This window comes from Macaca fascicularis, chromosome 9, assembly GCF_037993035.2.
Source record: "Macaca fascicularis isolate 582-1 chromosome 9, T2T-MFA8v1.1".
In the NCBI taxonomy this organism is placed as follows: domain Eukaryota; kingdom Metazoa; phylum Chordata; class Mammalia; order Primates; family Cercopithecidae; genus Macaca; species Macaca fascicularis.
In genome coordinates this window covers 78429865-78449361 of record NC_088383.1, presented here as the reverse complement: position 1 = coordinate 78449361, position 19497 = coordinate 78429865, and the positions used below count along the sequence as shown (strand labels likewise).

The 19497-nt window shown below is 39.5% G+C and overlaps 1 protein-coding gene across 7 annotated transcripts in view; it reads left to right on the top strand.

Annotated features, from left to right (window-relative positions):
• Positions 1 to 19497, top strand: part of MYPN (myopalladin) — a 124932-nt gene that overhangs the window by 27934 nt on the left and 77501 nt on the right. For 2 of the 7 annotated variants that reach the window (XM_065521036.2, XM_065521035.2), the window contains exon 4: positions 6111 to 7013. The exons of 4 other annotated variants lie outside the window; for them this stretch is intronic. In XM_065521036.2, the coding sequence (XP_065377108.1) occupies positions 6112 to 7013 (902 nt within the window). In that variant the 5' untranslated portion in view covers position 6111. Of the gene's footprint in view, positions 1 to 6105; positions 7014 to 19497 lie in introns of all 7 variants that reach the window. One more of the 7 variants, XM_005565727.5, reaches the window with a different exon arrangement.

The following is a 19497-nucleotide window of genomic DNA, read 5'->3' as shown; positions in this document are numbered from 1 at the left end:
TTGACTGCCCTTTCTTTCACATCCCATTTTAATCCATCAGCAAACCGCATTGGCTCTACTTTTAAAGATATCTCAAATATGAGCATTTCTGGCCATCTCCCATGGCTACCACTCATTGAGCCAAGCCACCATCATCTCTTGCGTAGCATGTTGCAATTGTCTCCTAACTGATCTGCTCACTTCCACTCTTACTTCCTTCAGTTTGATTCTTTGCATAGCAGCCATGATTGAACTTTTTCAAAACCATGTCATCTGCTTCTCAAAACCTTTAAGTGGTTTTCCCTTCACAGGTTTAATAAAATTTGAAGTCCTTTCCATGGTCTGCAAGACCTTAAATGATCTGGCCTTGTACCTTTCTGACCTCATTTTCTTTCGCTCTTCTTTTTCACGCACTTCTTCGCTCACTGGGCTTGACTTAAACATACAAAACACTCACCTCTTTAGGCTTTGACGCTTACTTCTACCTCAGTCAGGAACATTCTTTTTTTTAACCAGATGGTCACATGAGTAACTTCTCCACTGCATTATAAACTTTGCTTGACTTTGCTAGCTAAAATAACACACCTTCTTCCCTCCTCCATTATTCTCGATCCCCATTTTCTATTTTATTTTTCTTCCTAACATTGAGATTTTACCTACTAGAATGTCAGTTCCATTAGGACAGAGACTTTGTCTTTTGTTCACCAGTGAATCCACAGTGCCTAGACCAGTGCCTGGCACATAGTAGATGCTCAGTAAATATTTATTGGATGAATAAATGAATTATAGGGTACCTATAATAGCACTTGTGATTTTTTAAGTATAAATTTTATAATAGTTATAAAATTAATGCTTAAAAGATAGTTTTTAAATTAATGCTTAAAAAAGAAAATAATTTTCATATTTTTTATTTTGGCTAATATTTTATCAGTTTAACAATTTATATATGCATTTTCATCTGAGAATCCTCAAAGATAGAATTGTTATCCTATCTGACAGATGAGGATAACTGAGATTCAGATGCATTAAGTTACTTTCTCAAGAAAACAAAGTTATTTAGTGTTGGAGCTGGGATTCAAACCCAGGTTTCTGATTATAATCAGATGTTCTCTGATACTTCTGGTATAAAAGCAAAGCATTCCAGCCTGGCCAACATGGTGAAAACCCATCTCTACTAAAAATACAAAAATTAGCCGGGCATGGTGGCGGGTGCCTACAATCCCAGCCACTCAGGAGGCTGAAGCAGGAGAATCGCCTGAACCCAGGAGGCAGAGGTTGCAGTGAGCCGAGATCGTGCCATTTATAAGAGCGAGAGTCTATCTCAAAAAGAAAGAAAGAAAGAAAGAAAGAAAGAAAGAAAGAAAGAAAGAAAGAAAGAAAGAAAGAGAGAGAGAGACAGAAAGAAAGAAAGAAAGAAAGAAAGAAAGAAAGAAAGAAAGAAAGAAAGAAAGAAAGAAGGAAAGAGAGAGAGAAAGAAAGAGGGAGCGAGAGAGAGAGAAAGAAAGAAAAAGAAGAAAACAAAGCATGATTTCAGTTATTTTATCCACCATAAATAAGTTTTCACTTGAAAGTCATCTTAAAGTTATGACTGCCTTTACCAGTTTATAGTTTTTCTTTGTGTCTATAAGTTTTCTTTGTCCTCCTTTATCTGTCCTATTTTATCCTACAATTAAAAGTGAAAGATAGGCCAGCAACGGTGGCTCACACCTGTAATCCCAACACTTCGGGAGGCCGAGGCAGGTGGATCACTCGAGGTCAGGAATTCAAGACCATCCAGACTGATCAACATGGTGAAACCGTGTCTCTACTAAAAATACAAAAATTAACCAGGCATGGTGGTGCATGTCTGTAATCCCAGCTACTTGGGAGGCTAAGGCAAGAGAATTGCTTGAATGTGGGAGGTGGAGGTTGCAGTGAGCCAAGATCGCACCATTGCACTCCAGCCTGGGCAACAAGAGTGAAACTCTGTCTTTAAAAAAAAAAAAAGTGAAAGCTAATAATAGAGTTAGCAGAAAATTCTAATGAACACATTAATTCAACAAATATTTATTAACCACCTTCTCTGTGCTATGTGGGTGTAGAGATGATGGTGTACAAAACATAGGGAGACAGAGAAGAAAATACACACACTTAATGTATTGTGATAAGTACTGTGTTTGGAGACTGTGTCAAGGACAGCGAGCTTTGGGAGCACATTGGAGAGGTACCCAACTCAGGGAAGAGAAGAAATCCCAGGGCAGTGATGTCTCAGCTAGGAACCAAAGACCATGTAGGATTAGGCCTGATAAGATAGTGAAAAGAGGTGGGCATAGGAAGCAGTCCAAGCAAAGAGAATACAAAGATCTGAAGTCAACACAGTTAATTCATGAGACTGTATTTCAATAGAATACAGATACACTGAATTAACTATGAACGTACACTTTGGTTTCTCTTCAAATTTTTCCTCGGATCAGGTCACTTCACTGGTTCTGCCTCCATTTCTTATCTATAAAATGGAGGCCATGATACATGGCCATGGTTGTTAAATCATAATAATTATTATAGTAATAGTAACTTCCATTTATTGAATGTTTACTAAATCCCAAGCACATTAATCATCACTTCTACCTATGATATGGCTACTGCTACTATATCTGTTTTACAGATGAGTAAACTGAGGTGTATAGTGTTTAAACTTTCCCAAGTTTATACTAGGATATTAGGAAGTGCCAGAACTAGGATTTGAACCCAGTTCTATCTAACACCAATGTACTAGGTCATAAGTACTACATTAAAACATTAAAGAAATCTTTATTTTGAATACCTGAAAGTTTTGTTATAATAATTTCTCATAACCATAAACATAAGAACAGGTACATTAACACCTCAATTGGCTTCTTCAAAAAAAAAAAAACTCATCTAAGAATTTTCTTTTCTATTTCCACCACAAATATAAACATTTTTAAAGTTCTTCAACTTTAACATCACCTTCACCAAAGTATTGTTCTTTATGAACATCAGTCGAATACCCATTATAGTGGCAGGCCCTATTTTAAGGACTTTGCCTTTCATGTTATTAATCCTCACTCCCTTGGGAAACAGATTTTTTCATGTTTTACAGACGAAGAAACCAAAGCTCAAAGAAGTTAAGTAAACTTCTCAAAGTTACATAATTGTTAAGACATGAAGCAGAATTTGGAATTAGATCTATCTGGTACCAAGGCTAATGCTCATTCCATGTTGCCTCAATGTAAAAGCTATCTCAAAATAAAGGGTAAAAGACAAAGTCACATTAAAACACAATATACAGGGTAGGCACTATGCCTCACGCCTATAATCCCAGAGCTTTGGGAGGTGGAGGTGGGAGGATCACTTGAGGTTCTTTTAGTTGGAGACCAGCCTGGGCAACATAGAGAGACCTCGTTCCTACAGAAAATTTAAATATTAGCCAGGTGTGGTAGTGCGTGGCTGTAGTCCCAGTTACTTGGGAGGTTGAGGAGGGAGAATTGCTTGAATCCAGGAGTTTAAGGCTGCAGTGAGCTATGATCATGCCACTATGCTCCATCCTGGGTGAGAGAGTGAGACCCTGGAAAGAAAGAAAGAAGGAGGGCTGGGCGCGGTGGCTCAAGCCTGTAATCCCAGCACTTTGGGAGGCCGAGACGGGCGGATCATGAGGTCAGGAGATCGAGACCATCCTGGCTAACACGGTGAAACCCCGTCTCTACTAAAAAATACAAAAAACTAGCCAGGTGAGGTGGCGGGCGCCTGTAGTCCCAGCTACTCGGGAGGCTGAGGCAGGAGAATGGCATAAACCCAGGAGGCGGAGCTTGCAGTGAGCTGAGATCTGGCCACTGCACTCCAGCCTGGGCGACAGAGTGAGACTCTGTCTCAAAAAAAAAAAAGAAACAAAGAAAGAAGGAAAGAAAGAGAGAAAGAGAGAGAGGGAAGGAAGGAAGGAAGGAAGGAAGGAAGGAAGGAAGGAAGGAAGGAAGGAAGGAAGGAAGGAAGGAAGGAAATAAAAAAACACAACAAACAGTAATGTCCAATGAATAGAGAGAAAGCCATCTTGATTTATAAGGCACTTAATTTTTCCCCCATCTAAACATAAACAGAAACTTAAACGAGGCTAAAGAAATAGTTGAGTTACAAATGAGGATTTTCGGTGTATTAGTTACATTTTCAAATAACATTTTGCACCTTGTTTCATATATCTTTAACCGTTCCTCCATGTAGTTTGTGCACAAATGAGAAAGCTTTTCAGCTGGGGTATCAATTATACTTTCATATACGATTTTGTATATTATTCACTGTTCCACAAAATTTAACAAATAGACATATAGTTCTATTTAATGAGTATGTCATAATTTAATTAACTAATTTCTTATTACTGAACATGGTTCCAATTTTTAAATATAATCATGTGATAAACACCTTTGTAGACAAATCTTTGCTCTCCAACACTTTTGCGTTTTATTTTATTTATTTATTGCGACAGAGTTTCACTCTTGTTGCCCAGGCTGGAGTACAGTGGTGCAATCTTGGCTCACTGCAACCTCCGCCTCCTGGGTTCAAGTAATTATCCTGTCTCAGTCCCCCAAGTAGCTGGAATAACAGGTGCCCACCACCAAGCCCAGCTAATTTTTTTGTGTTTTTGGTAGAGACAGGGTTTCACCATGCTGCCCAGGCTAGTCTCAAACTCCTGACCTCAGGTGGTCCATCCGCTTTGGCCTCCCAAAGTGCTGGGATCACAGGTGTGCGCCACTGCACCCTGTCACCTTTGCATTTTAGATTAACCTTTTTAAAAAGGCATAATACACTTCATCCAAATAAGTGGCTCTACTTGGGGCAATCTCAGTCTGTCCAAGTAGGTGGGAAAAATATTTTACTGTGGATGGTCCTTTCAGTCATCTCTAATTGCCTCTCAAGGTGGCTGCCTACTTTGCCAATTCAGAGGTTAGTTTGGGATAGCATTCTAGAAGTTTGGGAACAGGGACAGTTCCTAGGAAGCCTTACGTGTGATATAAGTGACGCTGTCATATAAGAGAAAGGAAAGAAATTAACTGAAGTAAGTTATGTTATAGGATGTTAAAGCCAGAAAATATTTAGAAGATTACTTTTTTCTCTACTTTCCCACACAGTAGCCAAGAATGGCAAATAGTCTTCATCTCCATTGCCATCTCTGATTGGTGATGGCTGAAGGAGTGGAGTGTTAGGAAAGTCAAGGTAAAGGGGGGAAGTACAGTAATCACTGAGCGGCAACTTTTAAGGACGAGAGAGAGTAGTGACAGCCTAAGTCACAAATTTGCCATCCGTTAGTAAATGTTTGAATGAATAAATGGATATAATATTAAAAATATAAAATTGGCTTGCATCATTATATTATTTTCTTAAGACTTTAAAAAGTATTTATTTTTTGATCAATTTCTATAATTCTATTACATTCAAGGTAAAGAGGAGAGGGTGGAGAGCAAATCTCTGTGTATGAAAGCGCTTTATAACTAAAAGATCATTATTGACATTATCAATATCAGGCTTAGAAATGTTATTTAATATTATTATAGTTATGTCATGGCTTTCACAACTGAACTTGCATTTAAAGAGTTTAATAAAGTGGTAATCATCCAGGTCTTTATTTGCAGGGAAATTTCATTCCATTCTTATTTATTTCATAGTTTGAGAGTAATATTTAAGTCTTTAAAGTTTATAAAAGGGGGAGGGCACGGTGGCTCACCCCTATAATCCCAGCACTTTGGGAGGCTGAGGTGAGCGGATCACCTGAGTCCAGGAGCTCGAGACCAGCCTGGGCAACATGGCAAAACCTTGTCTTGCAAAAAATACAAAAATTAGCCAGGTGTGATGGCACATGCCTGTAGTCCCAGCTACGTGCAAGCGTGAGGTGGGAGAATCACTTGAGCCCATGAGGTGGAGGTTGCAGTGAGCTGAGATTGCATCACTGCACTCCAGCCTGGGTGACAAAGTGAGACTTTGTCTCAAAAATAAATAAATAAATAGTAAGTTTGTAAAAGTATTAAAATTAGGCAATTCTTTATTTTGAGCTTTAATTTCTAACGAATCTGCCATGCTATAATAGACACAGACTTGTTATTCCCTAGAAATGATCCAAACTTTTTGTTATTATTATTTTGTGATAGCATGCAAGACGACAGCGTAGAAGCTTCTACTTCCATATCTCAGCTTCTAAGAGAGAGCTATTTAGCTGAAACCAGACATCGGGGAAACAATGAGAGGAGTCGAGCAGAGCCTTCCTCCAACCCTTTCCATTTTGGCAGTCCTTCTGGGGCCGCTGAAGGAGGTGGAGGCCAAGATGACCTTCCAGATCTTTCAGCCTTTCTGAGCCAAGAAGAATTAGATGAAAGTGTCACTCTGGCAAGACTAGCCATCAATCACGACCCTTTGGAGAAGGCAGATGAAACTCAAGCTAGAAAACGACTTTCTTCTGATCAGATGAAACACACACCTAATTTAAGTTTTGAGCCTAACTTCTGCCAGGATAACCCTCGAAGTCCCACCAGCTCCAAAGAAAGCCTCCAGGAGGCAAAAAAGCCACAGTATTGTTCTGAAACCCAGTCCAAAAAAGTATTCTTAAATAAGGCTGCCGACTTCATTGAAGAGCTATCCTCCCTTTTCAAATCTCACAGCTCCAAAAGGATTAGACCTCGTGCCTGCAAAAACCACAAGAGTAAACTGGAATCTCAAAACAAAGTTATGCAGGAAAACAGCTCCAGTTTCTCAGATCTGTCAGAAAGACGAGAAAGATCTTCTGTTCCCATCCCTATCCCTGCGGATACCAGGGATAATGAAGTGAATCACGCCCTCGAAGAGCAGGAAGCCAAGAGGCGTGAAGCGGAGCAGGCTGCCAGTGAGGCGGCTGGTGGAGACACCACCCCAGGGTCTTCCCCTTCATCTCTGTACTATGAAGAACCTCTGGGGCAACCTCCCCGGTTCACTCAAAAGTTACGGAGCAGAGAAGTTCCAGAAGGAACTCGAGTACAGTTGGATTGCATAGTGGTAGGAATTCCACCACCTCAAGTAAGGTAAAAATGCCCCACTGGTAATGTTGAGTAATGTTGCTTTCCATCTACCATGACCCTCCTAAGTATTATCCTTTAAGTACGTGGTTTCCAAAATTATATACCGTCTTTGAGAAAAGTAGTCGGTGTCTAAAAGCAGCTTGGTCCAATAGAAATGTAAACCTAGTCACATATGTAGTTTTAATTTCTCTAGTAGCTACATTTTTAAAAACTAAAAAGAAGCAGGTGAAATTAAAGTTAATAACATACATTATTTAACTAACATATTAAAAACATTATCGTAGGCTGGGCGCAGTGGCTCACGCCTGTAATCTCAGCACTTTGGGAGGCCAAGGCCAGCCGATCACCTGAGGTTGGGAGCTCGAGACCAGCCTGACCAACATGGAGAAACTCCATGTCTACTAAAAATACAAAAATTATCTGGGCATGGTGGCGGGTACCTGTAATCCCAGCTACTCGAGAGGCTAAGGCAGGAGAATAGCTTGAACCCAGGAGACGGAGGTTGTGGTGAGCCGAGATCGCACCACTGCACTCCAGCCTGGGCAACAAGAGCGAAACTCTGTCTCAAAAATAAATAAATAAATAAATAAATAAAATAAAATAAAATAAAATAAAATAAAAATAAAAACATTATCATTCAACATGTAACCAGTGTAAAAATTATTAATAAGATATTTTACATTATTTTTATTATACCAGGGATTTGAAATCCAGCGTGAATTCGACACTGACAGCATATTTCAATTTGGATGTTAAATTTTCCTAGGGAATACAGCCTTAATTTTGCCTGGGCGCAGTGGCTCACGCGTATAATCCCAGCACTTTGGAAGGCCGAGGTGGGCAGATCACTTGAGGTCAGGAGTTTGAGACCAGCCTGGCCAACAGGGCAAAACCCCATCTCTACTAAAAATACAAAAAAATTAGCCGGGTGTGGTAACAGGCATCTGTAATGCCAACTACTCAGGAGGCTGAGGCAGAGGGAATTTCTTAAACCTGGGAGGTAGAGGTTGTAGTGAGCCGGGATCGCACCACCGTATTCCAGCCTGGGCTATAGATCGAGGCTCCATCTCAAAATAAATAAATCAGGCCAGGAGCGGTGGCTCAGGCCTGTGATCCCAGCACTTTGGGAGGCCAAGGCGGGCAGATCACAAAGTCAGGAGATCGAGACCATCCTGGTTAACACAGTGAAACCCCGTCTCTACCGAAAATACAAAAAAAAAATTAGCCCGGCGAGGTGGCGGGCGCCTGTAGTCCCAGCTACTCGGGAGGCGGAGGCAGGAGAATGGCGTGAACCCGGGAGGCGGAGCTTGCAGTGAGCCGAGATCGCGCCACTGCACTCCAGCGTGGGCGACAGAGCGAGACTCCTTCAGTAAATAAATAAATAAATAAATAAAATTAAAAATTCAGTTATTTAGTTTCACGAACCACATTTCAAGTGCCCGATAACTGCATGTGTATAATGACTACAATATTGGACAGTGCGGGGCTATTGTTTATAGCCTAAAAATGGTCTCTATGCAATGAATACCTGCAATATTTTTTTAAACTTTAAAGAAACCCAAATAATAGCATAAACACCGACAGAATTGGGCTGAGGGTAAAGTCAATTTAAAGATTCATTATACATGTATTAAATGTATTATAAACTTTCAATGTCAGCTTCATGAACACTATGACTGATGGATAGAGAGGATATTCATCTTTTATTTGCCTACCATGGTCAGCTTTTCTGTGAGGCAAATGCAGTATAAGTTTCAGGAGTTCTCGCTTGCCTAGGCTATGCCTGATTTTGCATATTCTAATTTTATTTTACTTTTTAAAGGAGCCCTTCCACATTTATGAGCTTCAGGTCCCACAAAACCTGGAACCAGCCTTAGCCCCCAGAGTAACATGTCCTACCTTTGATTTTATAATGGAATAACATGTGAACAATATGGTTGAAGTGGATTACTTTTGTAGAGAATTCCTGGAATTTAAAGTCTTATAAGAGTTACTTTGTGTTTGTAACTACCTGATTATTACTAGAAAATGATTTCATTACTATTTAACATTTATTCTCTGTATGTAAATAGGGCATCATCTTTTTATTTCATAATATTCATATTATAGGACAATAGTAGTATTAATAATAGAATTTTTATTTATACATGCATATTAATTCAAGGGATTCTGGCCCAAAGACATATTCATATATTGATTTTTGCTTTTCAAAGGCAACATAAGGCAATGTCAAATATTATCTCTACAATGGCAGATACATTTGACTATTAGGTTATCCCACTGACCTCCTTGAGGGCAGGGATTCTGTTGTTTTTACCTTCGTGTCTTGAGCACCAAGCACAGCTTTGGGCTCATAGTAGCCACTCAGAAATGTTGAATAAGCTAGTGGATAAGGAAACAGGAAAACAAGAAACTCAACTTAGATTTAAATCAGAAGTGAGACCTTTGGCCTAAGACGTAGCAAAGGGTTGGAACTGAAAACCACAGGGCGGTGTCTGCCCTTCTGCTCTGAACGTGCCTGATGATACTCCCGGAGACTCTGGTCGGTAATGCTAGTGAGATGTCATCACAGTCCCCATGACAGCTACCACTCAGTGGCATCTGGTCAGTCTAAGTAAGCCGGTGAGAACTCCAGTTGTGATACACACAAAACTTAGATTAGTCCTGTCCAATCCATTAGTTTTCTGAACATAGATTGATTATAAAACAAAAATTAGACCAGATCATTCAGGTCTCATCCTACCCATTTTTCAGCCATGACAATCTCAGATACAAGAATGAATTCAATTCACTACTAAGAAATATCAATTAGGAAGACATTCCCCACAAAGCAAAGTAATGTGGTGGCCACTCAGAAACCATTTAATCAGCCAACTAAAAATTTACAAATCTTCGAATTTAAAAGTGAAAGAAATGTACACAGTTTCCATGTAGCAATGCTAATTTTTCCTGGGAAGAATTTCTTTACTGACAGCATTCATACCTGTATCCTAACCACTGGTTCGATGCTAGGAAATTAATAGGTATATGCTAAATATTTTCTGAATGAATTAGTACTTAATTTTATGACTGCAATTAGATTAAGAACAGAATTAGAGGCCGGGCGCGGTGGCTCAAGCCTGTAATCCCAGCACTTTGGGAGGCCGAGACGGGCGGATCACAAGGCCAGGAGATCGAGACCATCCTGGCTAACACGGTGAAACCCCGTCTCTACTAAAAAAATACAAAAAACTAGCCGGGCGAGGTGGCGGGCGCCTGTAGTCCCAGCTACTCGGGAGGCTGAGGCAGGAGAATGGCGTAAACCCGGGAGGCGGAGCTTGCAGTGAGCTGAGATCTGGCCACTGTACTCCAGCCCGGGCGACAGAGTGAGACTCCGTCTCAAAAAAAAAAAAAAAAGAACAGAATTAGAATTTTCCAAGTAGACTAGTAGCTGTCATTTTCCTAAGCACAGAATTTATATAACTCCAATCAGAAAGCAAATATGTATTTATTTAGTTTTACTGTGTGCTCAGCACTGTGATCAATGCAATGACAGACACAATATAAATATGCATCCCTGCCTTCAAGGAACTTGCGATACAGTTAAAGAAATAATCCTAATTTTTATAGTACAAACTTTAAGTAGTGTCAGGTGTCACAGAAGGAGCAAAGGACTAGAAAAGTCAAAGAAGTCTTCAGAGATGTAGGAGGATTTTACTTGAACTTTGAATAGTGAAAATTTAGGTAGAAAGTTTCTTATTTACTCATTCAACAAATACCAATTGAGTTACTAAAGTGATTTACTGGGAGTACAAAACAATTGTGAGCTAGTGGAGGTCAGGAATCTTGTTTTGAAACCAAATCTAAAGTCTTCTGAGAGGGAGGCTCACAGTCTAATAGCTAGGAATCAGGCAGACAGCAAACAAATCAATCACTGCAGTATTACATAATAAGGGCTATGACAGGAGTCTGTAGAGGAGGCAGTGGTGGTTTAAAGGAGTATATGAGTTGCTTAGCCTGGAGCACATGATAAAGGAAGCGTTAACTCAGGAGGTAGAGGATGCCAAGCGTAGAGGGGAAAGCAAGTGCAAAGCTCCTGAGGCAAGTGTTATCAGGGAACCATAAGTACTCATCTATGTCAAGAACACAGAGTAAAGGTAAGAAAGATTAGAGATAAAGTTGAAGAGGTAGGTGGAAGGAATGGGTCCTTTCAGGCCAGGTCACTTCAACATGTTATGGAAGGGCACAGGCACTCTAATTATAATAAGATTTTTTATATGGCAGGGAGGACACTGACCAAACTGGAAAGGACAGTAGAGTCAGATGACTTTGAAGAACCTTGAAAGCAAAGCAGAGTAGTTCAGACTTGGTTTCAAAACAAACTGGAAACCATTTAAGGTTGTGTATGGGGAAGTAACAAGATGAAAGGGAGGATTTAAGAAGAATTAATCTGGAAGAATAAGTCACATCTGGAAAAAATGAAGCCATGAAGCCACTTAGGAAGCTGCTGAAGGTATCCCAGGCATCTGATGCTCTGGTGGGACTCGGGTGGGTGTGGTAGGAACGAGGAGGAAAGATGTCAGCAAGCAGTGTTTAGAAGAAAAGAAATCAAGCTGAACTTGGTGACACACCACAGAGGAAGAACAGGTATACAAAATTTACTCCACAAGTTTGTGGACCTGGACACTTAAGAGAAAGATGGGGTCTCCAGTAAGGATGGAGGCAAGGGAATAAGTGGCTGGTTTGTGGAGGAGGTCGATGGGAATTTGAGTCTGAGGGGACAGATGGACCATTTCCAACAGGCAGGCAGAAATGCAGGACTGAAAGTCAGATGAGAGAGTAGTGGAACTAGAAACATTCCAAGGAATACCCTGGACACTGAGAAAAGCTTGACACAATATCTCTGTACTTACAAAGGAACTGTAAACACAAGTAACACTTGGAACCAACTTCTAGTTGGTTCAGTCCAGTGCTAGAGTAGTGTTTTTGACACAGAATCTCTCTCTCTGTCACTCAGGCTGGAGTGCAATGGCCAGATCTTGGCTCACTGCAACCTCTGCCTCCTGCGTTCAAGCAGTTCCCCTGCCTCAGCCTCCCAAGTAACTGGGATTACAGGTGCCTGCCACCACACCCAGCTAATTTTTTTGTATTTTCAGTAGAGATGGGGTTTCACCACGTTGGCCAGGCTGATCTCGAACTCCTGACCTCAGGTGGTCCACCTGCCTTGCCCTCCCAAAGTGCTGGGATTGCAGGTGTGAGCTACCACCCCCCGACCTGGGACACATATATCTTTTCTCTCTCTCTCTCTTTTTTTTTTTTTTTTGAGATGGAGTCTCACTCTGTCACCCAGGCTGGAGTGCAGTGGCATGATCTTGGCTCACTGCAACCTCCACCTCCTGGGTTCAAGTAATTCTCCTGCCTCAGCTTCCTGAGTAGCTGGGATTATAGGCACATGCCACCATGCTCGGCTAATTTTTGTATTTTTAGTAGAGATGGGGTTTCACCATATTGGTCAGACTGGTCTTGAACTCCTGACCTCGTGATCTGCCTGCTTCAGCCTCCCAAAGTGCTGGGATTACAGGTGTGAGCCACCGTGCCCAACCTGGGACACATACATTTTTTAAGATAAAGTAGTGCTATTGGGTTTTGAAGAGGGGTGGAATAGAGACGCCTGGAGCCCTACCTGTTTGTTCGCCACTGAAACTCTTGCGGCATCTCCACAGGACCCAGGAAAACAGATTTTGATTCAGAGGATTTCCTTAAAAAATATATTAAAATAACAAAGTAATGAGACATTTTGGTTTGCTGAAGAGGAACACCACAATCAGTAAGGATAGTATTCTTTTTTGCTATCTTAGCAAGAAAATATAATAAGTATACTGGGCAACTGAAGCCTAACCTATGTGCTCCTGTGTATTATATAATCAGTATTTTGCCCAAGTTCTTGTAACCCTAGTTTAACAAGTTGAAAAATTATTTTGCTTATATTGTTGATTTCCAAGTTAACTGGGTAGAAATTGTTGTATAAGAAGGATGGAATCCTGTATCACTGAAGCTAGTGTGTTTTGCAAGCCTGTTAATCTTTCTTGGACATAGCTTCATTGGAGGAGTTGTCTTAGAAAATGAAATACGTTCATGTGTTACCCAGAGATGAAAGAGTCTGTGAGAATTCACAGCAAATGGCCGTGATCCCTTCTTGTATCCCAACTCCAAATTCTTTCCCCAGGAATGTACAGCTGGGTAACTCTATGTTTGCTTGTACACGACCTTTCGAGGCAGCACAAATTGACCTTTTATAGATATTGATGCCTGCTATGGCTGTTAAGTTTTGTTATTGCTGCTTCCAGTCATTTGTCTACAAGTAGTGTAGGAAACAAAACAGTTATAAATAAAAAGCATATCTTAATTTCATATTACACTATTTACAGGCTTTTTCTTTCTACTTTTTGGAAAAATCTAGATACCTTCATTCATTCATTCATCCAACAAATATTAAGTGCCTATTTATGTGCCACATACTGTTGTAGACACTAAGGTTAAAGCAGCAAACAAGACAGACAAATTCCCTGCCTTCATGCAGCATAGAGTATAGTAAGGAACACAGATAATAAACACAAATTCCGTAACTGTCTATATGATTACAATTATGATAAATGTTATAAAGGAGGGAGCATATAGCAAAGGGACCAAACCTTGTGGGTTGTGAAGGTTTTCTTGAAAAGCGATATTAAGGCTGAGACATAAAGGACAGCTAAGAGTTAGCCTGGCAAAGTAGGCTGTGGGGAAAAGTGGTGCAGGCTTAGGGAATAGAAAATGTGAAGCCCTTGAGGCAGCAAGGTAATTGGTGAGTTTAAGAAATTGAAGAAACAAATTATGTCTTGATGTCACTAAATCTTAAAGAGTGAGGAGGAAATGGTTTGAGATAAGTATAGAGAGAGACTAGAGGCCAGATTCTCTCTCTCTCTCTCTTTTTAAAATGTGCCTTAAACTAGTTCCAAGAGGTCAGATTCTAAAAGCCTCCTAGAGCAGACTACTCAAAGTGGGTCCGTGGACCAGCAGCGTTAGCTTCACCTGCGACATTGATGGACAGGTAAATTCACAGGCCACATCTTAAACCCACTGAATCAGGATGTCTAGAGAAGAGGCTCAGCCGTCTGTGTTCTAACAAACTGCTGATAATTTGTTGAAGCTAAGCAATGTGTGCAAAGGGGTACATTGTTCTAGTCTCTCTATGTATGTTTGAAGGTTTTCATAATGAAAAGGTATTTAAAAATAATATTAGTAACTTTAACATGTTTTAAAACTTTGATACAAGTGAAATCAGAATGTCTATTTTCTTCTACTACTTGAATTTTTTTCTTTAAAAAGTATATCCATGTTACACGCAACTCTAAATCACTTGTTTTCATTGCTATGTAGTCTTTTACTGTGTGGCTAGAATACTATATTATTGATGTACATTTGGGTTGTTTACGGATTTTTCCTAATGTGCACAATGTCATTACAAACATTCTAATATACTTTACTGGTACACAAGTTCTTCCTGGTGAATGAGTGTGTTGGGCATAAAATTGCTGGCAGACTATGTATAACTTAAACTTTATGATAATACCAAATTGTTTTGCAAAGGAATTGTTTTGATTTACATTCCCACCGACATTGTGTAAGAGTTTTGGTTGTTCTACATCATTGCCAATATTGATATTATTGTTTGAGACCAGAAGTGTTTCAAATTTCAATTTTTATTGAATTTCGGAATATTTGCATTATACTTACTGGTTGAGCATCCCAAATCTGAGAATTTCAAATCTGAATGGCTCTAATAAACATTTCCTTTGAGTGTTGTCAGCACTCAGAAAATTTTAAATTTTTGTAGCATTTTGGATTACATATTTTTGGATTTGGGACACTCAACTTATACCAGACTTTTAAATTTTTGCCAGTCTGATGGGTATGAAGTACCACTCAAGTGGTTTTGATTTTCATTTCCACAGTTACAAATGAGGCTGAAATTTTTTTGTTTATTGACCTTTCAGGGCTCATATTTTATGAAGGGCCTGTTTACATCTTTCACTCATTTTTCTATTGGATTGTTTGTTCTTTTCTTATTGGTTTACAAAACTTTTAAAATATCCTGGATAGACTGGGCGCGGTGGCTCATGCCTGTAATCCCAGCACTTTGGGAGGCCGAGGCAGGTGGATCACCTGAGGTCAGGAGTTCGAGACTAGCCTGGCCAACATGGTGAAACCCCGTCTCTACTAAAAATACAATAATTAGCCAGGCGTGGTGGCAGGCGCCTATAATCCCAGCTACTTGGGAGGCTGAGGCAGGAGAATCGCTTGAACCCAGGAGGTGGAGGTTACAGTGAGCCGAGATTGTGCCATTGCACTCCAACCTGGGGGAAAAGAGTGAAACTCCCTCTCAAAAAAAGAAAAAAAAAAGGACAATGTCCTGGATACTGCTGGATACTAGTCATATAACATGTTATGAAAATATCCTCTTCTGGTTTCATTTATCTTTCTATTTTCTCTTTTTATTTTTATTTTATTTTAATTTATCTTTAGATAATTAGATATTCTTAACTTTAGCTCCAAATTAATTAATTTTTTCCTTTATGATTTTGGTTTTTGTAGTTTGCATCTAGTTTAAGAAATTCTTCCTAACCTCAAAGTCATAAAGATATTCTTGTATTTTGTCTTCCAAAAATTTTATAATTTTGTCTTTCACATTTAAGTTTTTAATTCACTTAAAGTTGATTTTTGTGTATGATGTAAAGCAGGGAACCCATTTTCATTTTTAAAGATTGAATAGCTAATTATTCTAGCACCAGTTAATGGAAAAGTACATCTTTTCCCCACTGATCTATAGTGTCAGTTCATCATAAATTGAAATTCTTAAACGTATGGACTTTCTCTTATTTTCCTGTGGTTTATTTATCTCATTATAATAGGCTTTTCACAGCTCTTGGTTTCCAACTTTTTCATTTTAAGGATGTTCGGCTCTTCTTGCTCTTTTGCCCTCTAATATAAATTTTGGAATCCTTTTATCAAGTTTTAAAATCTAGTCCGGGCACAGTGGCTCACGCTTGTAGAACCAGCACTTTGGGAGGCTGAGGCAGGTGGATCACTTGAGGTCAGGAGTTCGAGACTAGCCTGGCCAACATGGTGAAAACCCATCTCTATTAAAAATACAATAATTAGCCAGGCGTGGTGGCAGGCGCCTGTAGTCTCAGCTACTTGGGAGGCTGAGGCAAGAGAATCGCTTGAACTCAGGAGGTGGGGGTTGCAGTGAGCCGAGATTGTGTCAGTGCACTCCAGCCTAGGCAACAGATCGAGACTGTGTCAAAAAAAAAAAAAAAAACCACTAATAAGATTTTTGGAATTGCATTGAATCTGTAGATCGATTTAGGGGAAGTTGACATCTTTAAAATACTGAGCTTTCATAGTTAAGGACATAGTATATTTCTCAGTTTTCAAAAGTATTCTTTAATTTCTGTCACCCAGGATGGAGTGCAGTGGCACAGTGATAGCTTACTGTAACCTTGAACTCCCAGATTCAGGTGATCCTCCCGCCTGGTTGTCCTGAGTAGCAGGGACTACAGGTGTGAGCCACTATGCCTGCCTTCATAGACAGTATTCTTTAATTTCTTTCAAAAAAGATTTGTAATCTTTTCTTGGGATTTTATAAATCCTTGGTTAGCTTTATTCATAGGCATCTCATTTTAAATGCTATTATTATTATTATTTTTAATGCTATTATTAATGGTATCTTTGTTAAAAATTACTTTCTATGTTTGTTATATAATAGAAATACAATCAACTTCTATAACCTTGTTAAATTCATTAAACAATTCTCCTTTGGAGGACTTTTCCTCACTCAACAACCACTAAATTTATGGAGATCTATCTATAGATTTTTGGGTGTGTTTTTCCTTTATAATCCTCTATTTCATATTTCATTACTTTTGCTGTTTTGAGCTGACTGAATCCTTTGGTACAATGTTGAACAGAAGTGTCTTGTTCTGTTCAATACATGCTCTAGTCTTATTTCTGATCTTGAAGAGAATGCTTTCTAGTTCTATAATAACATATTCTGTAGGATTTTGTTGTAAGTTCTGATGTCTAAAAATACTAAGATTTTTAAAAATCATGAATGGATGTCGAGTCTTTTCAAGCACTTTTTCTGCATTTATTGAGATTATCATGTGTTTTTCCCCTTTACTCTGTTAGTATGGTAAAGAATATTGATTTTATAATGGTAAGTCAACCTTGAATTCTTTGGATAAACACAATTTTGTCATAATCCACTATCTTTTTATATATTTCAAGATTTGGTTTGCTAATTTTAAAAAGGATTTTGCATTTTTGTTCAAGTACAAAATTTGCCTCAATTTTCTTTCTCATATTTTTGTCAGAAGAAAATTGGCCCCAAGTTCTAAGTGTGATATTTAGTTAGTACAACTGGTATAGCCCATGAGGCTGGTTATGGTTTACATCTTTCTGATTGGTAGTGGCATCCATTCTGAATCAGCAGTTAATTACTTCGAGTATCACTCCTGTCCAGACCATACTGCAAAGGAATGCCAAGATTTAAAGTTTGGGTAGATGACAAAAATCCCCTAAAGGAAATTGGCAAGGAACATCCCAAATGGTAGGGGGGATATAGGGCAGTCATAAAAAAGAAGAGTTGCTGCAAGAGGGAGGGGGATATAGGGCAGTCATAAAAAAGAAGAGTTGCTGCAAGAGGGATTAAATAGTTGACTACAGTGAATACTAATTAGAGATCAAGTAAGATGAAAATTGAAAAGTATCATTTGATTTAATAACATGGAGGCCATAATGACCTCAGTAAGGGCAGTTTGAGAGGGTGATGGGCACCGAAGGTAAATTAGAAGTAGTTTAGCAGTGAAAACGGCATCATCTTCCCAAAATGGTAGACTGAGCATATGGGCCTATCTTCTCTTCCAACACCCCCAAACCTAACTGGAAAACCATATAGAATGCCATGTGTACACCTGATTTTTTTTTTTTTTTCTTTTAAGATGGAGTCTTGCTCTGTCGCCCAGGCTGGAGTGCAGTGGCATGATCTTAGCTCACTGTAGCCTCCACCTTCTTGGTTCAAGCGATTCTCCTGCCTCAGCCTCTGTAGTAGCTGGGATTATAAACGCCTGCCATCATACCTGGCTAATTTTTGTATTTTTAGTAGAGACAGGGTTCTGCCATCTTGGCCAGGCTGGTCTCGAACTCCTGACCTCACGTGATCCACTTGCCTCAGCCTCCCAAAGTGCTGGGATTACAGGCATGAGCCACCGTGCCCAGCCTATAGACCTGAAATTTTAACAAATTTCTCAAAGGTAGAAAGCATATAGATGGAAGAGAGTGAAGTTTTGTGGGCCCAGAAGTGTACACAGTTTGGGAAGTCCCCTTTAAGATAAATAATACAAATTGTAAATATGCAATTAGGTATAGGGCTTTGGAAGGGTAGGTGAGGAACCCTGAAGCTTCACTGGCTTCATGGTAAATCTGCCTCTAAGCAGATGGAACCTGATTGACAAGAGAACCCAAAGCCCAAATTATATCCTAGAGAAGACTGTTGAAGAGTAAGGAGCTCTCTGGACATGCTCCAGGCTCAGGGGCAAAAGATACAATAAGTGAGAGGGGGCCCAGGGCGGTCAGGGTGATTAATCTGGGAGCTACATTCAGAGCAGCTGTGTAGGTCAGTGCCTCCTGCTTCCCCTGCTTGAGCCACAAGCACTGCCAATTTACACAGAAGCCAGAGCAGCAAATGTGTGCTGGACAAGCAGGGCAGCGTCCCAGATAGGCGGGAGGACTGAGGAGCTACTGGTACACAGTACATGCCTACCTGAAATTACAGTGCTCCTCCCCAGCAATCACTAAAAATATCCCCCTGTAATCAGAGCCAACCTCCACAAAAAAGCAAGATTTTCAAAAAGCTAAGAAGTCAACACCATGAGAGGCTCTAAATTGAAGAAATAGAATAATTTACTCTAAAAGAAAGAGCTAACCTAGCAAACAGAGGAAGGGAAGAAACCATTCTTCAAACTATGTAACATGCAAAAATTCAAGTACATTGAATTAACAATAACAACAAAACTAAAAAATTCAAGATGTTCATTTGTTCATTCATTCAATAACAATTCATTCAGCACTCCCTACTAGTCTCACTACTATCAGGGACTATTCCAGATACTTGGGATTCATCAGTAAGTAAAGCAAAGTTTCCTGCCATATTACATTCTAGATGAGGTGAAGGAGAACAGATAAATATTATATTTAATAAATAAGTAAATTACATAGCAATTTAGTAATAAGTACTATGAGACAAAGAAAAAGAAAGATTTCTAGAAGGAGACAATAAAAATTTTCTAGTCACCCCTCCTCAAAGTAATTTAACGTTTAAAAAAAACTATTTTAGGAACTGTTTTCATCTTCACATTTATTCATCCTCTGTTTTGTTATATCTAAAATAGGATATGTGGTAAGGGGT